Source organism: Artibeus jamaicensis, unplaced genomic scaffold (genome assembly GCF_021234435.1).
Source record: "Artibeus jamaicensis isolate MK-2021 breed Jamaican fruit bat unplaced genomic scaffold, CSHL_Jam_final contig_519, whole genome shotgun sequence".
Taxonomy (NCBI): Eukaryota; Metazoa; Chordata; class Mammalia; order Chiroptera; family Phyllostomidae; genus Artibeus; species Artibeus jamaicensis.
The window spans coordinates 12,810,962-12,827,586 of NW_026521871.1; the positions used below are offsets into that span (position 1 = coordinate 12,810,962).

At 56.4% G+C, this 16,625-nt stretch overlaps 1 protein-coding gene across 1 annotated transcript; it reads right to left on the reverse strand.

Moving 5' to 3' along the window:
* Nucleotides 1-339: 339 nt before the first annotated feature.
* On the reverse strand, nucleotides 340-14,194 carry ITIH3 (inter-alpha-trypsin inhibitor heavy chain 3). Its single transcript, XM_037134721.2, is given in 23 exon segments — nucleotides 340-559; nucleotides 885-996; nucleotides 1,183-1,355; nucleotides 2,066-2,270; nucleotides 2,754-2,867; nucleotides 3,024-3,062; nucleotides 3,302-3,325; nucleotides 4,397-4,411; nucleotides 5,089-5,243; nucleotides 5,793-5,932; nucleotides 6,084-6,269; nucleotides 7,400-7,581; nucleotides 7,865-7,990; nucleotides 8,586-8,754; nucleotides 9,002-9,118; nucleotides 9,387-9,512; nucleotides 10,587-10,700; nucleotides 11,246-11,408; nucleotides 11,663-11,767; nucleotides 11,850-12,016; nucleotides 13,306-13,326; nucleotides 13,951-13,981; nucleotides 13,983-14,194. Coding segments are annotated over 23 exon segments (2,811 nt in total). The 5' UTR covers nucleotides 14,180-14,194; the 3' UTR covers nucleotides 340-429.
* Nucleotides 14,195-16,625: the final 2,431 nt, after the last annotated feature.

The window sequence follows — 16,625 nt, forward strand, 5'->3', positions numbered from 1 at the left end:
TGTGCTTCTGAGTCATAGAAGGGTCCCTGGGCCTGAAGGTCCTGACAGGAGCCCCCCAGCTATTCTTATGGCCCTCCGGGGCTCCGAGATGCATTCAGCCCTTCCCTCCTTCTCAGGGCCTCTTTACTCCAGGGTCAGTTCTTGATTTTTCCTTCCCAAACCATCATACACTCGACTCCCTGGAGCGCTATCCCAACCAGCCCCACCATTCAGGCCCTCTGATGGGAAGGCCCAGGAAGTTGTCTTCCTAGCAGCCAGCCCTTCCTTTGAGCTGCCGCAGGACTGGTTGGTGTCCCCAGAGCAGGGACTCAGGGAGGCGCGCAGAGGCTGGCAGCGGTCTGGTCTCCACCTTGGCCTTTATTGTTGCTGTCCCCCCAGGCTCAGCTCTGTGCCCTGTGTCCAGGTGCCAGACGAGCTGGACCGGCCACCTCAGAACAGGTCAGGGACAATGTAGTCTCTGTGGGCTCCATCAATCAACCCTTGGCCGTTGTTATGGACAAACCAGCAGGACACCTTGGTGCCATCTCTGACATCCTTGCTGTAGTCTTTCTGGGAGCCCCTGCGGAAAGGAGAGAGACGCTGTAATGCACAGGGTGGGCAAGGTGGTGGCCATGCTTATCGACCTCCTGCTGACAGAGGGAGTGAAGTTGCTAATTCTAGAAGTCCAGAGTTCTTCAGTCAGGAATGAGGTTGCATAATTACTTCTCCTAGGGGGCCAAGCTAGGCCTTTTTCTGATTCGGAGGGCCCTAAAGGGCGCCAAGATCCCAGAGGGAAATGAGGGTGCCCCGCAGAAGAGCCTGCTGGGCCGATGTGTAGGCAGAGAGGGATCTTTCCTCCTGGCTTGTTACTGGGCAGGGAGAGGTTGTCAGATGAGTCCCCTCACCTGGTGACTGTCAGCCGATGGTTCTTCACCACCATTGTGGCCTGTGGCTTCATGGGGTCGGAGCCTGGGTGCACATCAGACACTTTAAAATCGAAGGGGTGGAAGAATTGTCCTGGGAATAAAAGCATTCATGCTGTCAGCACTTGCCAACACCCCAGGTAACACAGCCACTGGCCTTCTAAGGTCAAGGTAAAGACTGAATGGGGTGTTAAGTGCTGGGTCTGGGGTGACTAGGATGGCATTTCACACGGCTTTTCCCTCTGCCCTGTGAACAACCTGAAGCTTGAACATTCCATACCCAGCAGCCCGTGTGTCTGTGCTGACATCCGGTGACTGTCCACCACGTAGAAGCCCAGGAAGTCAATGTGGACAGGATGTTTCTTCCACACCTGGTGCAGAACCACCACAAAGGTCACCCCATCTCCAAAGGAGACCACCATGTTCTTCTTCCTGTTGATCATCACGGACAGCCTAGGAAGGAAGAGGAGGGCAGCAAAGGGCACACTGGCCATGACACCAGGCATGTGAATCAAGGACATCTCCGCAGGGCCTTCCCTATACATGGCACCTGAGACCACAGACTCCAGAAACTACCTCGGGTATTGAGGAAAAGACACCTCACACATGCCAATGACACCCCTCACTGAGTCTGTCCTAGCACCTCTGTAAACAGGAGAGGGGACGGTCCTGGGAACTGGGAGGCTGGGGACTGAGTCCCAGCTCACCCACTGGCTTCCTGTGTGACCTTGGGCAGGTTCTGCCCCTCTCTGAGCCTCAGTGAGAGTAACACTCCTGTCCTGAGGACCACTAGGCTCTGAGCAATCTACAGGCATAGGAGAGGCTGAGGAGTTGGGGAATGAGTCAGTTCAGCCAGAGAAGATGCAAGTAGGATTATTGTTATTATCAGATTGCCACGCCCTCCTAAAACTTTCATCCATGCAGCCCTTTGCTCAAGGTCAGCCCTATGATTGGTCCTGAGATACCAATTCTGACAGGGCACCTAGGGGGTTGTCTGGGGTCCACCAGAGTCACCTTCCACTGGGCAGGGGCTGGTCTCCGAAGCCACCAGTCTCCTCCATTACTCCTTACGGCTCTACTGTCCCAGGGTTTCTCCAAACCCTTTGGGCTCCTTAGATCATCGGACCACAGTGCCCCTCAGAGGTCCAGTAGTGGGGCCTTACCCGTCCTGTGTGACCGTGACTGTGTCCAGCCAGCTGAATGTGCTCTGTGCAGCCCCATTCCACAGGGTAATCTTCTCCGGAGTCACCTCAATCCGGAAGTCCATCTGAGCATTAGCAATGCCCAGTTTGCCAAAGTAAGTCTTTCTGGTCTCCGAGTTAGAGCTATCTCTCTTGTCACCGATGATCTGCCCATTAACTGTGAGGCCTGCCAGAGACACGGGTGGCAAGAGACCAGTGAGATCTCCCGAGTGTGGCTGGCCTTCAAAGGGCGGGGCTTCCCCTCGGCCAGACGCGCTGAGAAGCAGTAGAGTGGAAGTCCCAAGAAGAGAGCAGAACTTTAGAGCTAACGTCATCTGTTCCTAGACACTCCTGGGTCACGCCGGTGGCTGAGGGCCCACATTGTAGCCCTGCCTCTTGCCTGGACAGGGGAGTAGCATTCAGACAAAAACTATTCCCCAGATATAGGCTGGGCTCAGGGTCAGGCTGCCCTTAATTCTAACCATCTCCCAAACACACTGGCCCCTGGGGGACTTGGTTAGCCTATGGTCCTAGACAGCCCCATCCAGCATGCAATCTGCATATGAAGATGGGTGCCTTATGGGCAGTGATGACCCTGTCCCTACGCCTACCCCGGGGGGTGTCCAGGCCTTCCCAGGAAGAGCCCCTGGCCCCAGCCCACAGCCCCCACCTGTGATGGGGTCCTGAATGAGACGCAGCACTGTGCCTGGGTCTTCATCGATGTTGAAGCAGATGGCATCGTCTTTCTCTGGGGCATGGATGATGAAGTGGGGGTCCCCATCCACTGAAGGCACATCAGAGAAAGGCCTGGGTCCTGGGCCTTTCACTGTTCCCTCTCCTCACCCTCTGGCCTGTGGGGTGAACTCCTAGACAGGCAGGAAGTGCTGGGCCCTGGGTCCTGGGCCCTGAGTCTTGCCCCAGGAGGAACCGGGGAACTCACCATAGTAGGAAGGTGGTGAAGGAAGCTGCTGGTAGCTGTCTGTGGATGCAAAGGGAGAGAGGGATGAACAGAACAAGCAGGCCTGGGGAGGAACCAGGACCCTGCCCAGAGTTTGATTCATGCCCCTTTCCCTGCTCCCTGTTGCTCTCAACACCCAGCCACCCACCCACCCCCATCTGCTCAAGATCCCACCATCTGCCTGTCCCAGAGAGCTGATTTAGGAGGACTCCCGTGGGCCATTCTCTGGGCAGGGGGCTGCAGCAGCAGCATTTACTCACTCAGGTAAACTGTGGAGGGGATCACTGAAAAAAAGAAGCCAGAGGGCAGCTGTGAGTGGGGTGTAGGGTGGCCCTCTCCCCAACCCCTATGCCTCCTGCCTGTCTTGGGGCTGCTGGTGTCCAGTGAAACCCCAACAGTGACAGATAGAGAGCAGGGGTGGGACCCTTAGGCTTAGGCTATGAAAATGTCCTGGGAACTTCTCTCTAGGGCTGGTGGTAATGTGGGTGTTGCTTTAAGGTCAAGGGCATGGCATTTTGGTACGGCTACAGTGCAAACCATTAGACGGTCGGCTTCTCTGTCATGAGTAATGCTCACAACAGCTATTGTACTCTGCCCTTGAACTCCACCCCACCGGGGTGGGGTGAGGCTCACAGCTGTCTATTGTCCTTGGTAGTAAAACACACACACATACTTATCATGTGCACACACACACCAGTGACTGTATACTTGATAAGGCTGTTCTAGGGGGAAAGCCATGACCCGATCCAAATGCACTGCTTGGTTAGAACAACCTGTACTGATGGAAGCGAGGCAGTCAGGCAGTCAGGGGTTGGGGAAGCCCTGCCTGGTGGTGGTGGATTGTGGGAGGTGAGACTCCAATTTTATGATGAAAGAAGCTCAGGGTGCTGTGAATTCCAGCCCAGGCACTTTAAACCAGGCTGCCTGGGCCAAAGTTCTGGCTCAGCCACCTGCCGAGAGAGTCCCTGAGCAAAAAGCCTTAACCTCTGTGCCTCAGTTTCCTCACAGTAAAGTGAACACCATAAGAGGACTCCCTCAGAGGGCTGCTATGAGAATGATGGAGTGTGAGTGGCTGATGTGGGACATTGCCCATCTTGCAGGTCATGTCATACTCTCATGCTGTCCCCTTTGGGCAGAGGAAGCAACCCTTAGTCAACTGACAAGAGCCCTGAGGCCCGGAGAGGGTCAGAGCCTGGCCCAAGGTTGCTCATGAGTGGCAGTAGAACTGGAACCTGACCCTGGGTGTCCTGAGGGCTCCTTCTGAGGCTGGACACCCTCAGCATGTTAGGAAAAGCCTCCTTATTCTCTTGTGTCCCCGTCCTGGAACACCCATCCCACTGCTGGCTGAAGCTCACCTGTATCCGCAAGCCCTGTGAGGAAGAACAGGAGAAATGTGTTAGAAGCCACAGACTGCTGGCCAGGGCGGCCACCTCGCTGCCTGTCCAACCAGCTCCAGGCTGTGGCCTCCCAGCAGCCAGCTGTGCTCCCACAGGGTGTCTGCTGGCACCAGGAGTTCCTGGCCTGACCTGGACCAGCTCTTTGCCTCCCCTGCCTCCCAGTGCCAGCCCTGCTCTTCCCATGCCCAGTTGCAGGGACACTCAAGAATCCCCTCCTGGGGTGTGGTGAGCGGGCCTGGTCCCAGCCTCCAGCTCTCAGGGCCCTTTCCTCTCACGGTGCCCCGGCACATGCTCTGGGCCTAGCTTTAAGGCTGGGAGTCCTTCCTCCGGTCTAACTGGGTCTTTCCGTGTAGTGGCCCAAGCTCCTTCCCTGGACATTACTCTGGGCAGTTACTTACCCCTTTACTTATATCCCCTTAGAGACTCGGAAGCCGCTATTCACCTCACGCCCCATTGTCCACACTGATGGCTTCACCCCGCCCCCCAACAACACCCTCCCAGCCCTTGTCCCGTTTCTCTTCGGTGCCCCTAGGCCGGCTCCTCCTCAGTGGGTCTGGGTCTCCCCAGTCTGGCCTGCTCCTCTCTGACACCCCAAGGCCCAAGTCCTAGAGAAAGGCCTCTGAGGTCTGGCCTTCGCTCTTTGTGCCCACCTTCCCCAGGCTTGTTGGCGAGGGCCATCTTGTTCTCATTGTCCTCAGGCTTGGTCACCACCATGGAGGTCAGTGGAGTCACAAAGTGGTACTTGAGGGACATGTCCAGGGCCTGGGCTGTGAGATTCTCCTTCTCATCACCATGGGCGTTCTTGCTGTACGGAGGGGAGTGGTGAGAGGGTCAACCCGGAGGCCCGCCCCTCCCCACCTTCCCCTGCTCTGACTCCCAGCACCAGGCCAGGAGCCTCAGAGCAGCCCATTAGTGCTCGGAAAAAAACCGATTTGCCAGTTCCCTGGGGCAGATGGACAGGCCGTGCTTCTCCCTGAGGGGCCTCAGTTTCCCCACCTATAAAATACAAGAGGCTTGAAATGGCCACTGCAGCAATCATTCGTGATGTGTGCTCAGCATGGGCCAGGCCCCGCCCTCTGGGGCCCAAGCCCGGACCCCAGCCTTCAGCCTCTCCACTACCGGCCCCAGATGCAGGCTGGCTCTGCCCCTGGAACAACATCCAAGGGGCCAGGCAGAAAGGGGGCAGGAAAGCTGGGAATGTGCCTGGGGTGTGCTTCCTGGGCATGGCCCAGTCCTCTTCCTCTTGGGGACCCCAGAGCAGAGCCCTGCACAAGGTGACACTGGGGCAGTGCTGGGGGCCTGAGGTGGGGGCCTGAGATGGGGACTGGCTGGGTGAGGGCTGGGACAAGGTCACCGTTTCTCTAGCAGCTGCTCGATGGTGAGGTAGGCCCAGAGCCTCTCGATGTAGTTCCCAAAAATGTAGTCCTGCTCCTGCAGGGCCTTCTCCATCTCCTTCATGTCCACCTCCTCTGTGAAGGTCAGGTCATTGGTGGCCTGGGGAAGGGAGCAAGAAAGTGAGAGGCTTGGGGAACGGAACCCTGGAGTCCTGTGGCCAAGGTCCAGGGGCTGCTAGACCACCAGCCAGTAGGCGCAGGCTCCACCGGTGCCCCATCCCCAACCCACAGCTGGCCCCAGCCCAGCTCACCCCATGACCCGCCACATTCGCCTTAAAGTTGTTCATGTCTTCATCCACCAGGCGCCCGGCCACCACGATCTCAGAGCCATCATAGAAGTTCGGGTAAGTGTTCTGGGTGAGGTCCAGGATAGCATTCTCAGGGTACTTCACCTCCACCCCCATCAGCAGCGGGTTAGCCACCTCCTCATAGAAGCCCTGGAGATCAGAGCGAGGACCCAGTCACCTCAGGCCGCCAGGACGGGCTGACATGGGGAGGACAGTGTGGGCGTGCCCTCACTGACACCTCCGAGGGTTGTCGAGTTGCTCGGGCTGGGCCGATCCCTACTTCTGCGTGGCCTGGCCTGTGCCCTTCAGTGTGTGGGAGCCCTGCCCCCAGCAGAGACTAGGAAGAATATAGACGGTGAGACAGAGTTCTTGGCACATAGAAAGCACTCAAACAATGTTGGCCAAAATGTTTGCATGAAAGTAAGGAGAGAAGGACAGGACATGGGGTGGGAGCAGTTGGGATGAATGGCCGGGGGCTCCCCTGCAGGGGTGGGGCTGCAGTTACCTCCTCCAGGAAGGAGTGGGGTTGCCAGGGTTAGCGAAAGAAAGTACAAGACGTGCAGTTAAATTGGAATGTCAGGTAAACAAGAAGTTAAGTTTTAGCATAAGTATGTCTGTTATGGGAAATTGTGTATCCCCAAATACATAGGTTAAATCCCTTACCCCTAGTACCCCCAGATGTGACCTTATTTGGGGATAGGGTCTTTTTAGAGGTAACCAAGTTAAAATGAGGTCTTTGGGAAGAACCTCAATCCAATAGGACTGGTGTCCTCATGAAAAGGGGAAATGTGGACCCTGAGACAGACATACCCAGGGAAGATGGTGTGAAGAGACAGGGAGAAGATGACCACCAAGCCAGGCAGAGAGGCCTGGAAGATCTGCCTCTAAAGCCCTGACAAGGAACCAAGCCTGTCAACACCTTGATCTTGGACTTCTAGCCTCCAGAAATGTGAGACAGTAAACTTCTGTTGTTTAAGCCATTCCACTGGCAGAACTGTGTTACAGGAGCCCCAGCACATAAACAGTGTCTTATGCAATCTTAGGGAAGATTTACACTGACACGTTGCTCATTTTCAATCAGAAATTCATATTTAACCATGTCCTGTATTTGATCTGGCAATCCCGTGGAAGGAGCGGATCTGCTCTGTGTAGCCCGAGGCCAAACCCAGAACCCAGCTGGTGGGTGAGTGGTACCCACAGGTAGATTTCAACCTAAGAGCAATGGCTTCCAGGGGAGGGAGTGAGCGCCTGGTTCCTGGGCGGGCACGAGCGAGGCACACCTGCAACTGCAGGTTGGCATCGGAATCCTCATAGATGCGCCGGGCAAACCCGTTGTTCTCCAGGGCCATGCTGTCCAGGAAGTTATAATTCAGATTGTGGCCAAAGCCCAGGTTATATAAGGGGAACCTGCCTCCGATGGCATTGCGCACGTTCTCCTGAATTTTTTGTGGTCTGCTTTCACCTGCGGGATAAAGGGCTGTTCACAACGACCACCTGGACCAGGTCTGTCTGAGGAGATCCGACCCCTGCAAGTGCAGAGCTGGTGGTGTCATGGCCGTGAGCCCTCCCCAGGGCAGAGGGTGGGGAGCCCTGGCAGGCGGAGGCAGGCCCCGCCCTCGAGGGGCTCACAGCCCACGGGGGAACCGGGGAGAGCTGCCCAAAGTCTTACAGCAAGCAGGCTACAGAGCCAGGAGTGGCAGCCAGGCACCGTGGCTCCGATTCACGGCCATGGCTGCCTGCCTCACCAACATTGGCGTCCCCGTCGGTCAGCATGATGACAATGGATGTGCTCCTCTCCGGGACCAGGCTCTCTTCTCGAGCCTTCTTCAACATGTCGATGCCTCTCAGCAGCCCGTCATTGATGTTGGTCACTGGCACACGGACAACAACGTGGGAGGGGGTCCATGGGAGGGGTGCTGGGGGGGGCCCGGGTGGAGGAGTTGGGACATCAGGCCCTGCCCATGTGCCCAAGAGCCCAGTCCACCAGTGTGTGGAGGTGCTCAGTACATGTGGACTAATGAGCAAAAAATGAGTAATTTCCTCTTTCAAATGGGGATAAACCAGACTCTCAGGGCTGCTGTAGGGATAGAGGCACATGGCAGTCATAAAAACACTTTGGAAAATAGTCAGATGGCCTTCTAGCCCCCTCACTGGGACGATCGGGGACATCACTTAGGATTTTTCATAAGAAACAGCCAATGATAAGGGTTCTCTGCAGCCTTATTTTGCTGGGATTTGTGGGGCACCAGGATCATGGGTTAAAAACAGAAAGAAGGGGTTTTCTTAGATGGCAGAGAAGATACCCTGAGATCAGATCAAGCCTGAGGACCCTCACCTTACTCCCACCTCTACCTGTAGCGAGGGTCTGCAGGGCCTGGGCCAGCAAAGTCTGTGCCCCGAGGGGGGAAGCAGGCTGCTCAGGCAGAGAGACAAGCAGCGGGAGCAGGCACCCCACTCTGTTCTTACTTCCTTGGTCACGAATACTCTTCACAAACGTCCTGGCCTCCTGGATGTTCTCAGGGGTGGCTTGAACTAAATTGTCTTTCCAAGTGGACACATCATTACTGAACAGGATGAAATTCAGGTAGTCCTCCTCTTTCATATCCTCCAGGATTTTGAGGAGAGCATCCTTGGTCTGCGAAAGAGAAAGACAAACAGACACGAAGCTGGGAGAGGGAGCAGCAGACAGCCGGGCCTCTTCCCAGCCCAGGCTGGTGATGGGGTGCCTGCCACCTGAAATGAGAGGGGCAGATGCTTCGTGCCTTTAATTATCCCGTTCCCCTTCCTCCTCTTTCACTGGTAATATCAGCTTTGTCCACTCAACAGGAAATCTCTCCCCTTAGTGCAAGTGTGCTCACCCCTGCTTGCACAGAGGACAGTACCTGGTCCAGTTTCCGACCATGCATGGAGCCGCTGATATCAATCACGAAGACCACATTCTTAGGCACCACAGGAAGGCCTTGGGGTGCAAAGAAGTGCACAAAGTAGCCGTTGACTATCTAGAAAGGGGAGAGGCAGACTGGAGGCCCCTGTCGCTTTAGCAACTGCACATCGGTGCTCTTGCGAATAGAAGCAGACACTCACTCCCACCTTCCCGAGTGTGCCACACAAGCTCTGGGCTGTCTGCCACCCTGGTGCCCGACGGAAACCCGTACTTGGAATGAGGATCCAGGATGATGAAGGCACCAGATGCAGCTCCTCCCGTACCAGTCCTCACCCCACTGTAAGGTGGAATCAACCAGCCTAACAAAGCCAGTGAGGAGGTACCTGCACATTGGCCGGAGACGCTCTGTTCACATCGTAGGTGATGATGAAATCTCCTTTGAGGAGGGAGTCTGTACAGTTTGGGCATGAACGCTGTTGGTCCAAGCTGGGCTTGAAGGACACATGGCCCTGAGTGGGGAGATGGAGGGCCTTGCTCAGCTCGGCCAGGGTCTGCCCACTACAGACCTCAGCCTGGGGAGCCCCAGGGGGCGAGGCACGTCCTCACAGGGAGGAACCCAGAGGCAGACCCCTGGGTGGCCCTGCCACCACCCAGCACACACTGGCCTTTCAAGCACCTCTCTCCCCCTGGAGATCAGGGGTACCTCAGAGGGCAGTGGCCTTGTCTGATTCAGCCTTTGTTTTCCCTGTCCAGCTAAGTCCATCCCTTGGCTCAGTGTGCTTGGTGTTCAGCACTGAGAAGCTACTTAGGGAGGGGAGTTTTGCACCATGAAAAGAAGCTTCCGTGCTGGGTGGTATGTGTCGGTGCCCAGAGGCGGGGGGTAGGAGCAGGGAGGTGGGAGAGGGCTGGGGCAGGGCCGTGCCCTACAGAAGCCAGCAGCCCTCTGAGTGTGTGCTCCTCGGGCCTCGCCCTGGGAGTCCTGAATGCCTGAGGTTTGCATTTCATGTACCAATCCATGCATCCACTTCCCACAACCAGCGAGACTCTGGACTAGCTGGGGGCTTGGGGACCAGAGTCAACCACCGGCACCAAGAATAAAATTCCCTTTCATCTTCCACGCCTCAGTGTGGAGTCGGTAGATCTAAATGACTCTCTCTGGTCTCAGTCTCCTTATCTGTAAAACAGGGACAGTAACCTGCCCTGCCCACCTCCCAAGGTAGAACGAGGCCAGGCTTTATAAATGGTTTCCCCCACCGGCCACCATTTCCAGCCCAGGCAACTGATGAAGAACTTCAAGGTAATCAATCACCTGCTGAAATGGGGGGGGGGGAATGGGGGGACGACAGGTTGGGGGCTTGCGGAAGGCCCCTGCAGCAGGTCAATTCCTCTGGCAGGTCATCATGAGCAAGCAGCCCCCTGCCTCCAGCCCAGCACCTCACTTCTGACCCAGGTGGCCAGGGAGACAGTGATGGCTGCAGACACACCCATACTCACTAGCACCTGCCAGGCCCTAGTGTTCAGTGGTCCTGCCAGGATCTGTGTCCCTGCCCCTGCCCCCCAGGCCTGAGAGGCATCTGTCCCACCTTCTTCCCTGAAAAGGACTTGGTGAGGGCACTGCCCAGGACATCATTGGTGATGAACGAGGCCACAGCATCCAGTGTGCTGATGCCTTGGGGCTCGAAGATGTCTGCCTCGATCTGAAATGGCCACAGGGAAGGAAATGTTATTCAGTGACAGTGCAAAGGCCAGCCTCTAGGACAAGGCCAAGGGGAAGGAGAGGGGTCAGTGATGGTGCAGGGACCAGCTGTTAGGACAACTCTGTGGCAGCCACACCTGGTGTCTCCCACCAAGAAAATGACCTGCCAATGGTACTCTGACCCCCAAGTTCTCCCACTACCTGCCCGATGGTGCCCAATTTCCACCACCAAATTCTTTTCTTTGGGTTTCATATCTAATGTAGGTGATGCACCCACATAACCAGTTACTGGCTATTAAGAGACACTTTGTGATGTCCCCAAGGGCCCGGCACCCAAGGACCTGGGTGGGTGCAGCCCAGCCTCCTCCACTTATCCCCAGTGCTGGGGCCAGAACTGTTGTAACTCCCCCAGCTTCCTCAGCCAGTGCTGAGGCCTGGGCCTGTGGTCTTAGCCCTGCTCCAAACTCCATCCCAGAGGCCCTTCCCCAAGCCCCCATTCTGTCCCCCGTCCCAGTTTCAGCAGGGCCTGCAGGGGTGCTTGATTACCTCGAAGTGCTTGACCAGTTGTTTGGGCTGAATCTTAAGGTACATCTCGTACTTGCCCTTGTGCCTCTTCAGCAGCTCTTCGTAGGTTAGCTCAAACGTGACCTTGCTGCCTGCGGCCACATTGACGGACACTGTGAATTTCTCCAACTTCCGCCCAGAGGCCCTGCATGGGGATGCAAGACAATGATGCCTGACGGCCTGCATAACCCCACCCATCCTGGGCCTTGGGTTCAAGTCCCAACCCCTTGGTGGAGACACCTATACACTCTAAGCCTCTGTTGCCTCAACTTGAAAATGAGACAATGTAAGAATTACAGACACGTTTTGCAATGACAATAATAAGTATTGCTGTTGCTGTTTGCACCCCTTGCATTGCAGACCAGGCATTTTCCCCAAAGCCTGGGGGTCCATACTTACTTGACCAAGCCGGCTGTCTGACCCTGGGACACAGCCTTCTCATACTGTTTCTTGGCGACTTCCTTTTCCTTGACATTCCCAGGGTAGGTAACACCATCGATGGTCCTGCAGGGAGAGAGAGTTGGGGGAGCTCATGCTGGGCCAGACTCCGCCCAGAGCCCGGATCCAGCAGCCTAAGTGCACCCACAGGGTGAAGTTGGTGATGAAGGCCGTCTTTGGCAGCTCCACGTCAAAGGAAACCTCTTTGGCAGCATCTGCCCGGTTGACGGCTCTTGTGGTGACGACATTGTGAGCAAAGCGGGAGGTCACCTTGGAGCTGATCTTGGTGCTGTAGACCTCAATGCCATCAACCACCTGTGGGAGAGGAGATGGCAGTCAGCAGGGGTGGCCTGCCAACCCGGGCCACTGGGAAACCAAGCATTCAACCTGGCCACTCCTGTTCCAAGCTTCTTTTATAGATTGCAAAGGCCCTGCCTGGTAAGTGACCCCTCCATTGTCTCAGTCGCTCGAGTGGGAAGCTTGGGTGGCCTCCTCCATCCCCATGTTCAGCTGGCCACCATTTGGCGACGGGAGCCTGTGCAGTCCCAATGCTTTATGCATGCGTCGGCCTTTCCAAGACCAGGGGCTTCTCAGAGGGCAGAGGCCATGTCTGATTCAGCCTTTGTTTCTCCCTATTCACTAGGCACCCCTGAGTTCCTTAGCTCAGCCTGACTGGTTGCTCAGCAGCAAGAAGTCTCTTAGGGAGGGGAGTTTTGCACATGAATAGGAACTTCAGGTTGTGCCAAGAGGAGAGGGGAGAGGGAGGGAGCAAATGAGGGGGAGGGGAGGGGTTCTGCTCTGCCTCCTTAACCCTGTAATAGGTTCCCATGCAGCTTGCAGCCAGTGAGACCTTGTAAAGAAACAAATGTGGCCCTCTCGCCCTCCCACTCAAAACCTCCTGTGTTGCCCATCGCCCTGAGAACAGTGCTTCCAGGGGCTCCGAGATCCTCCGGTCAGGTCCTGCGTCCTCCACTTGAGGTGTTCCAGCCAGGCCAGGTCTTGGCATGTCTGCCCCAGTGGGGTCAGAGACCTGTTTAGCTCTTCCTGTTCACCTTTCACACTTTTATTTGGAAAGATCACACTCCACCGTCTTACTGTGTCCTTTGGTAATTGCCTGATTCTACCTCCTGAACAGGCACCTATTTCCAGTGCTGAGGGGAATGCATGGGGTGGGCCTTCGCGACCCCAATATCCTCTTTCCCACGGGCGTTTGATGGACTGAGGGAGGCTCTAGGGAGACATCTGGGTTAAACATGATATGAGGGTGCTTTGTGAGGGTGTGACGGGGCCATTCACTGTGTGTCCCCAGCCCAGCCTAGTGCCCGCAACTGCTTGGCAAGTGTTTGTGGAAGGAAGGGCTCGTGGAATGGCTGTCCCGGGCTGCACCTGATGTAGTTCAAGAGGGTATGGTTCTGTGGCACTTTTTCCTGGGGGTCTTGAGTCACAAGGGGGTCTTGAGTCACATGGGGGTCTGGGAGAAGGGGGCTGTGAGCCATTTGCCAGCTGTGTGGGACCCGCTATTATGGCCCACCTCTTTAGCTGTCAGGCAACCAGCTCCATCCTGCCCTACTTCACCCCACACCATCCCTGGCAAAAGTCCTCACCCCTTCCAGGACGCTCCGTTTCTGCAAAAGCAAAGACAAACACAAGGCCAAGGTCACTGAGGTGGGGGTGCAGGTTCCAGGCTGAGACAAAGATTCAGTGGTGACCCTTCCCCACATACACCTTGGAGGGCCTTTGGACATAAGACCCACCTGGAGCCACATAGCAGAGTAGGAAGGGCTCTGAATAGATGGAGAAACCGAGATCCAGACAGGGCAGGTCTCCAGGCTACCCAGGGGAGTCGGGCAGGGAGAACTGAACCCAGGTCTCCTCCCTGCCCCCACGCTCCCACTCACTCTGCCCTTCCCTGCACCCCAGATCCATGAGGGCCCCTCACGGAGCACCCCACCACCAGGGCACACCACAGGGCTCAGCTCAGCCCTTCCGAGAGGCCTCTCTCTTTTTCTTAGATGTGGACCTTTATGTGTCCTCAGTGAGGTGAGCAGTTCAAGGAGCATCGTCCATTTGACAGTTGGAGAGGAAGCAAGCCCGGGATTAAACGGCAAGTTCTCTGAACGCCCAGCCCTGTTCCCTGCAGTTCATTGCCCTGCCCTCTCCCTCCCCCTCACCCATGTAAAGGACCACTCAGGCTGGTGGTGCCTCTGCCCGAGTGTCAGGCCCAGATGGTGAAGACCAGACAAACTTACCTCAAGCAGCTGGGAGGGGCTTCTCGGGAAGCCAAAGGCCACCGAGCCGGAGAGCAGGGCCAAGATGAGGCAGGGCCACCAAGCAGATGCCATCGCTGAGCACACAGGCCTGGCTCACACCTTTTATACGAACCAGCTGACTGGTAGGGTCAGTGACCTGCCTCACAGGGTGGGAGGAGCAGAGGCGGAGGCTGTCCGGGAAGCCGCAGCGTGGGTGGAATAACGGCATCTGGATCTGCCTGTACCAAGGTGGCTTGTCAACAGCACTGGGACTTTACTCCTGGTGGCAGGGGGGACGTGAAGGCTCTGGGGAAAGCAGAAGCTGTGTGTGAGCCCTGTGACCCTCTGGGTCACAGAGAGTCAATAGCAACAAAGTATGGAGTCATGTTTAAAGTAAACAGCATCTCTCGGCATTGTTGCCTCTCGCCCCCACCACTGACATGACCTCTGGATGGAAACCACCTTCTTCTCAAGGCCGCCAGGGCACAGAACCAGATCGTCACTCCAAGGCTCCAATCTTCACGGCTGAAGCCCTCGCTCACTACCCTTCTATGTTTCTCACAGCCCCAGGGAAAAGGACAAACCCCAAATCCAGGGGCCCAGCTCTCTCTATGAGCTGCCTCCAACTTGCTTTTCTGAACTTTCTCTCCTCCCGTTAGCATGCCCTCCCCTTGTCTGCACATTGCATCTCTCATCTCTGCCAGCCCCGGTGTCCTCCTCTGGAAGCCTTCCTTTTTCACCCCCCGCTGGCCACAGACAGGCCTGCTCCATCATTACCCTGTGTTGAGCTTTGCGTGTATAGGACTGATCACTGCCTCTAGCCTCTGGGCTCCTGGAGGGTCAGAGCATGTCTATTTATTCCTGCATTCCCAGGGCCTGAGCAGTGACTCTGCTGCCCTGGACCTTTCGAAGAGTCATTTCCTTCCCTAAAGCCTCCAGTGAGGCTGAAGTGCCAGACTCCAGGACAATGGAAGCTTCAGCGGCAGGGGCTGGTCCCCTCGCAGTGGAGAATGAGACCTCCTGGGCCACACCAGGGCCCTGCCAGCCCCTGGACTTGCCAGAGTGCCAGCCGTGTGCTTGCCAAACGCATGCTTTTCTAAGCAAAGTGACCCAGTGACCCTCCCACTCAGCCACAACTAAATGGAGTTGGTGAGGATTGCACCTGATCCCTGAGCACAGGGCAGCTGATTTGTGGATTGCACCATGGCCTTGGCAGAAAGTTTTGCCCCTGGCTGTGAGAGCTGGATGCCGGGAACAGAGGAACAGCAGGAAACCCCCTTATCTCTTAAAAGAACAATTCTGAGGCTGCTCAAGGGGCTCCCGAGGGACAGCTGGGGTCTTGGAGGGACTCAGAGTCATCATGCGGAATTTAAAGTTAGATAGGATCTAAGAGATCTTCAGCCTCACCCATTTCCCTTTTACAGGAGGGGAAACGAAGCCCCAATTGGTCAGAGTCTGGCTCAGAGTGAGGAGCCAGCTGGCAGCCCATGGCTCTCCCTAGAGAGCCCAGAACACTCCAGACGACAGGTCGGTGTCTGAAACTGCGCTGGCCGCCCTCCCTCCCCAGCCCGCCACTGAGGGCTCTGTTTCCTGGGTCTGGATCAGTGGTGGAACTAACTCTGAATTTGTGTTATTGATCTGGGCCTTGGTGAGCCTCATTTGGAGTGGGGACCGAACAGAGCCAGCAGAGAAAAAGCAGAAATCTTCTGGAAAGGAGTGAATGGAGGCCCTCAACTTTCGCCTGAAAGGCCAGCAGCTCCCCGAGGCGTCGTTCACCTCCCGGCGCCCTTCGACACTGCACTTTAACTGGGCCCAAGGCAAAGCCGAGAGAAGGAAGGAACCCCAAGTGTGTGTTCCAGGGGTCCGTGTGAGGAGCCATTGGGCTGCTGTTCCCGACCTTGAAATCACAGCTTCTGGGCCTTTGAGAAGCATAATCTCACAGTCAGAGGCTGTAACCCCGGCCCCCCCCCATGGGAAACTGAGCTGAGGGTGGGGCCCAGAAACTGCCTCCGAAGGCCCTGACCCAGCGGGTGCAGCCTCCAGCTACTGACAACACTTCTTCAGGACCCCGAGCCCATGTATAGTTCATGTTTCTTTCAGACACGCGTTTTAAGTGGTCCTTTGGAACATCTGGAGTCAAATCCTATGAGGCTTTGGCCATCAGTCCCACGGCCTGACTGGAGTACTGACATGGGGGTGATGAAGCACTCAGATGTTGACACCAGAGAGCATGGGTTCAAATCCCAGCTCTGCCACTTACAAGAGGGGCGATTTTGGACAAATTATCTAACCGCAGTTTCCTTAGTTGTAAACGGGCGTGACAGAAGTCTCCCCTGGCGCCGCTGGAAGCGTACATTTACTTCGTTCAACTAAGGCCCTGAGAACAATGGCTACAAGAAGCACTGAGTCAGCTGTGGCTGCTGCTGGTCACCCCTGTGCATGCTGCGAGAGTGTCCTCTGGTCCCCGAACCTGTGGGAGGAGCTGTGTGGGGGTGCATTCAGGGCATTCAGAAGGCAGGGGCAGGCAGCAGCAGAGAACAGGGTGGGGGCGGGCGAACTGATGGGGGCTTCCTCCTGGCCTCCAGGTCTGCTCTGACTCCTGAGCCACTGTGAGGGGCAGTATCTCTCTAGGGTTGCCTCCCCGCCGCCCGCCCTTCCAAAGAGCAGCCAGCCTG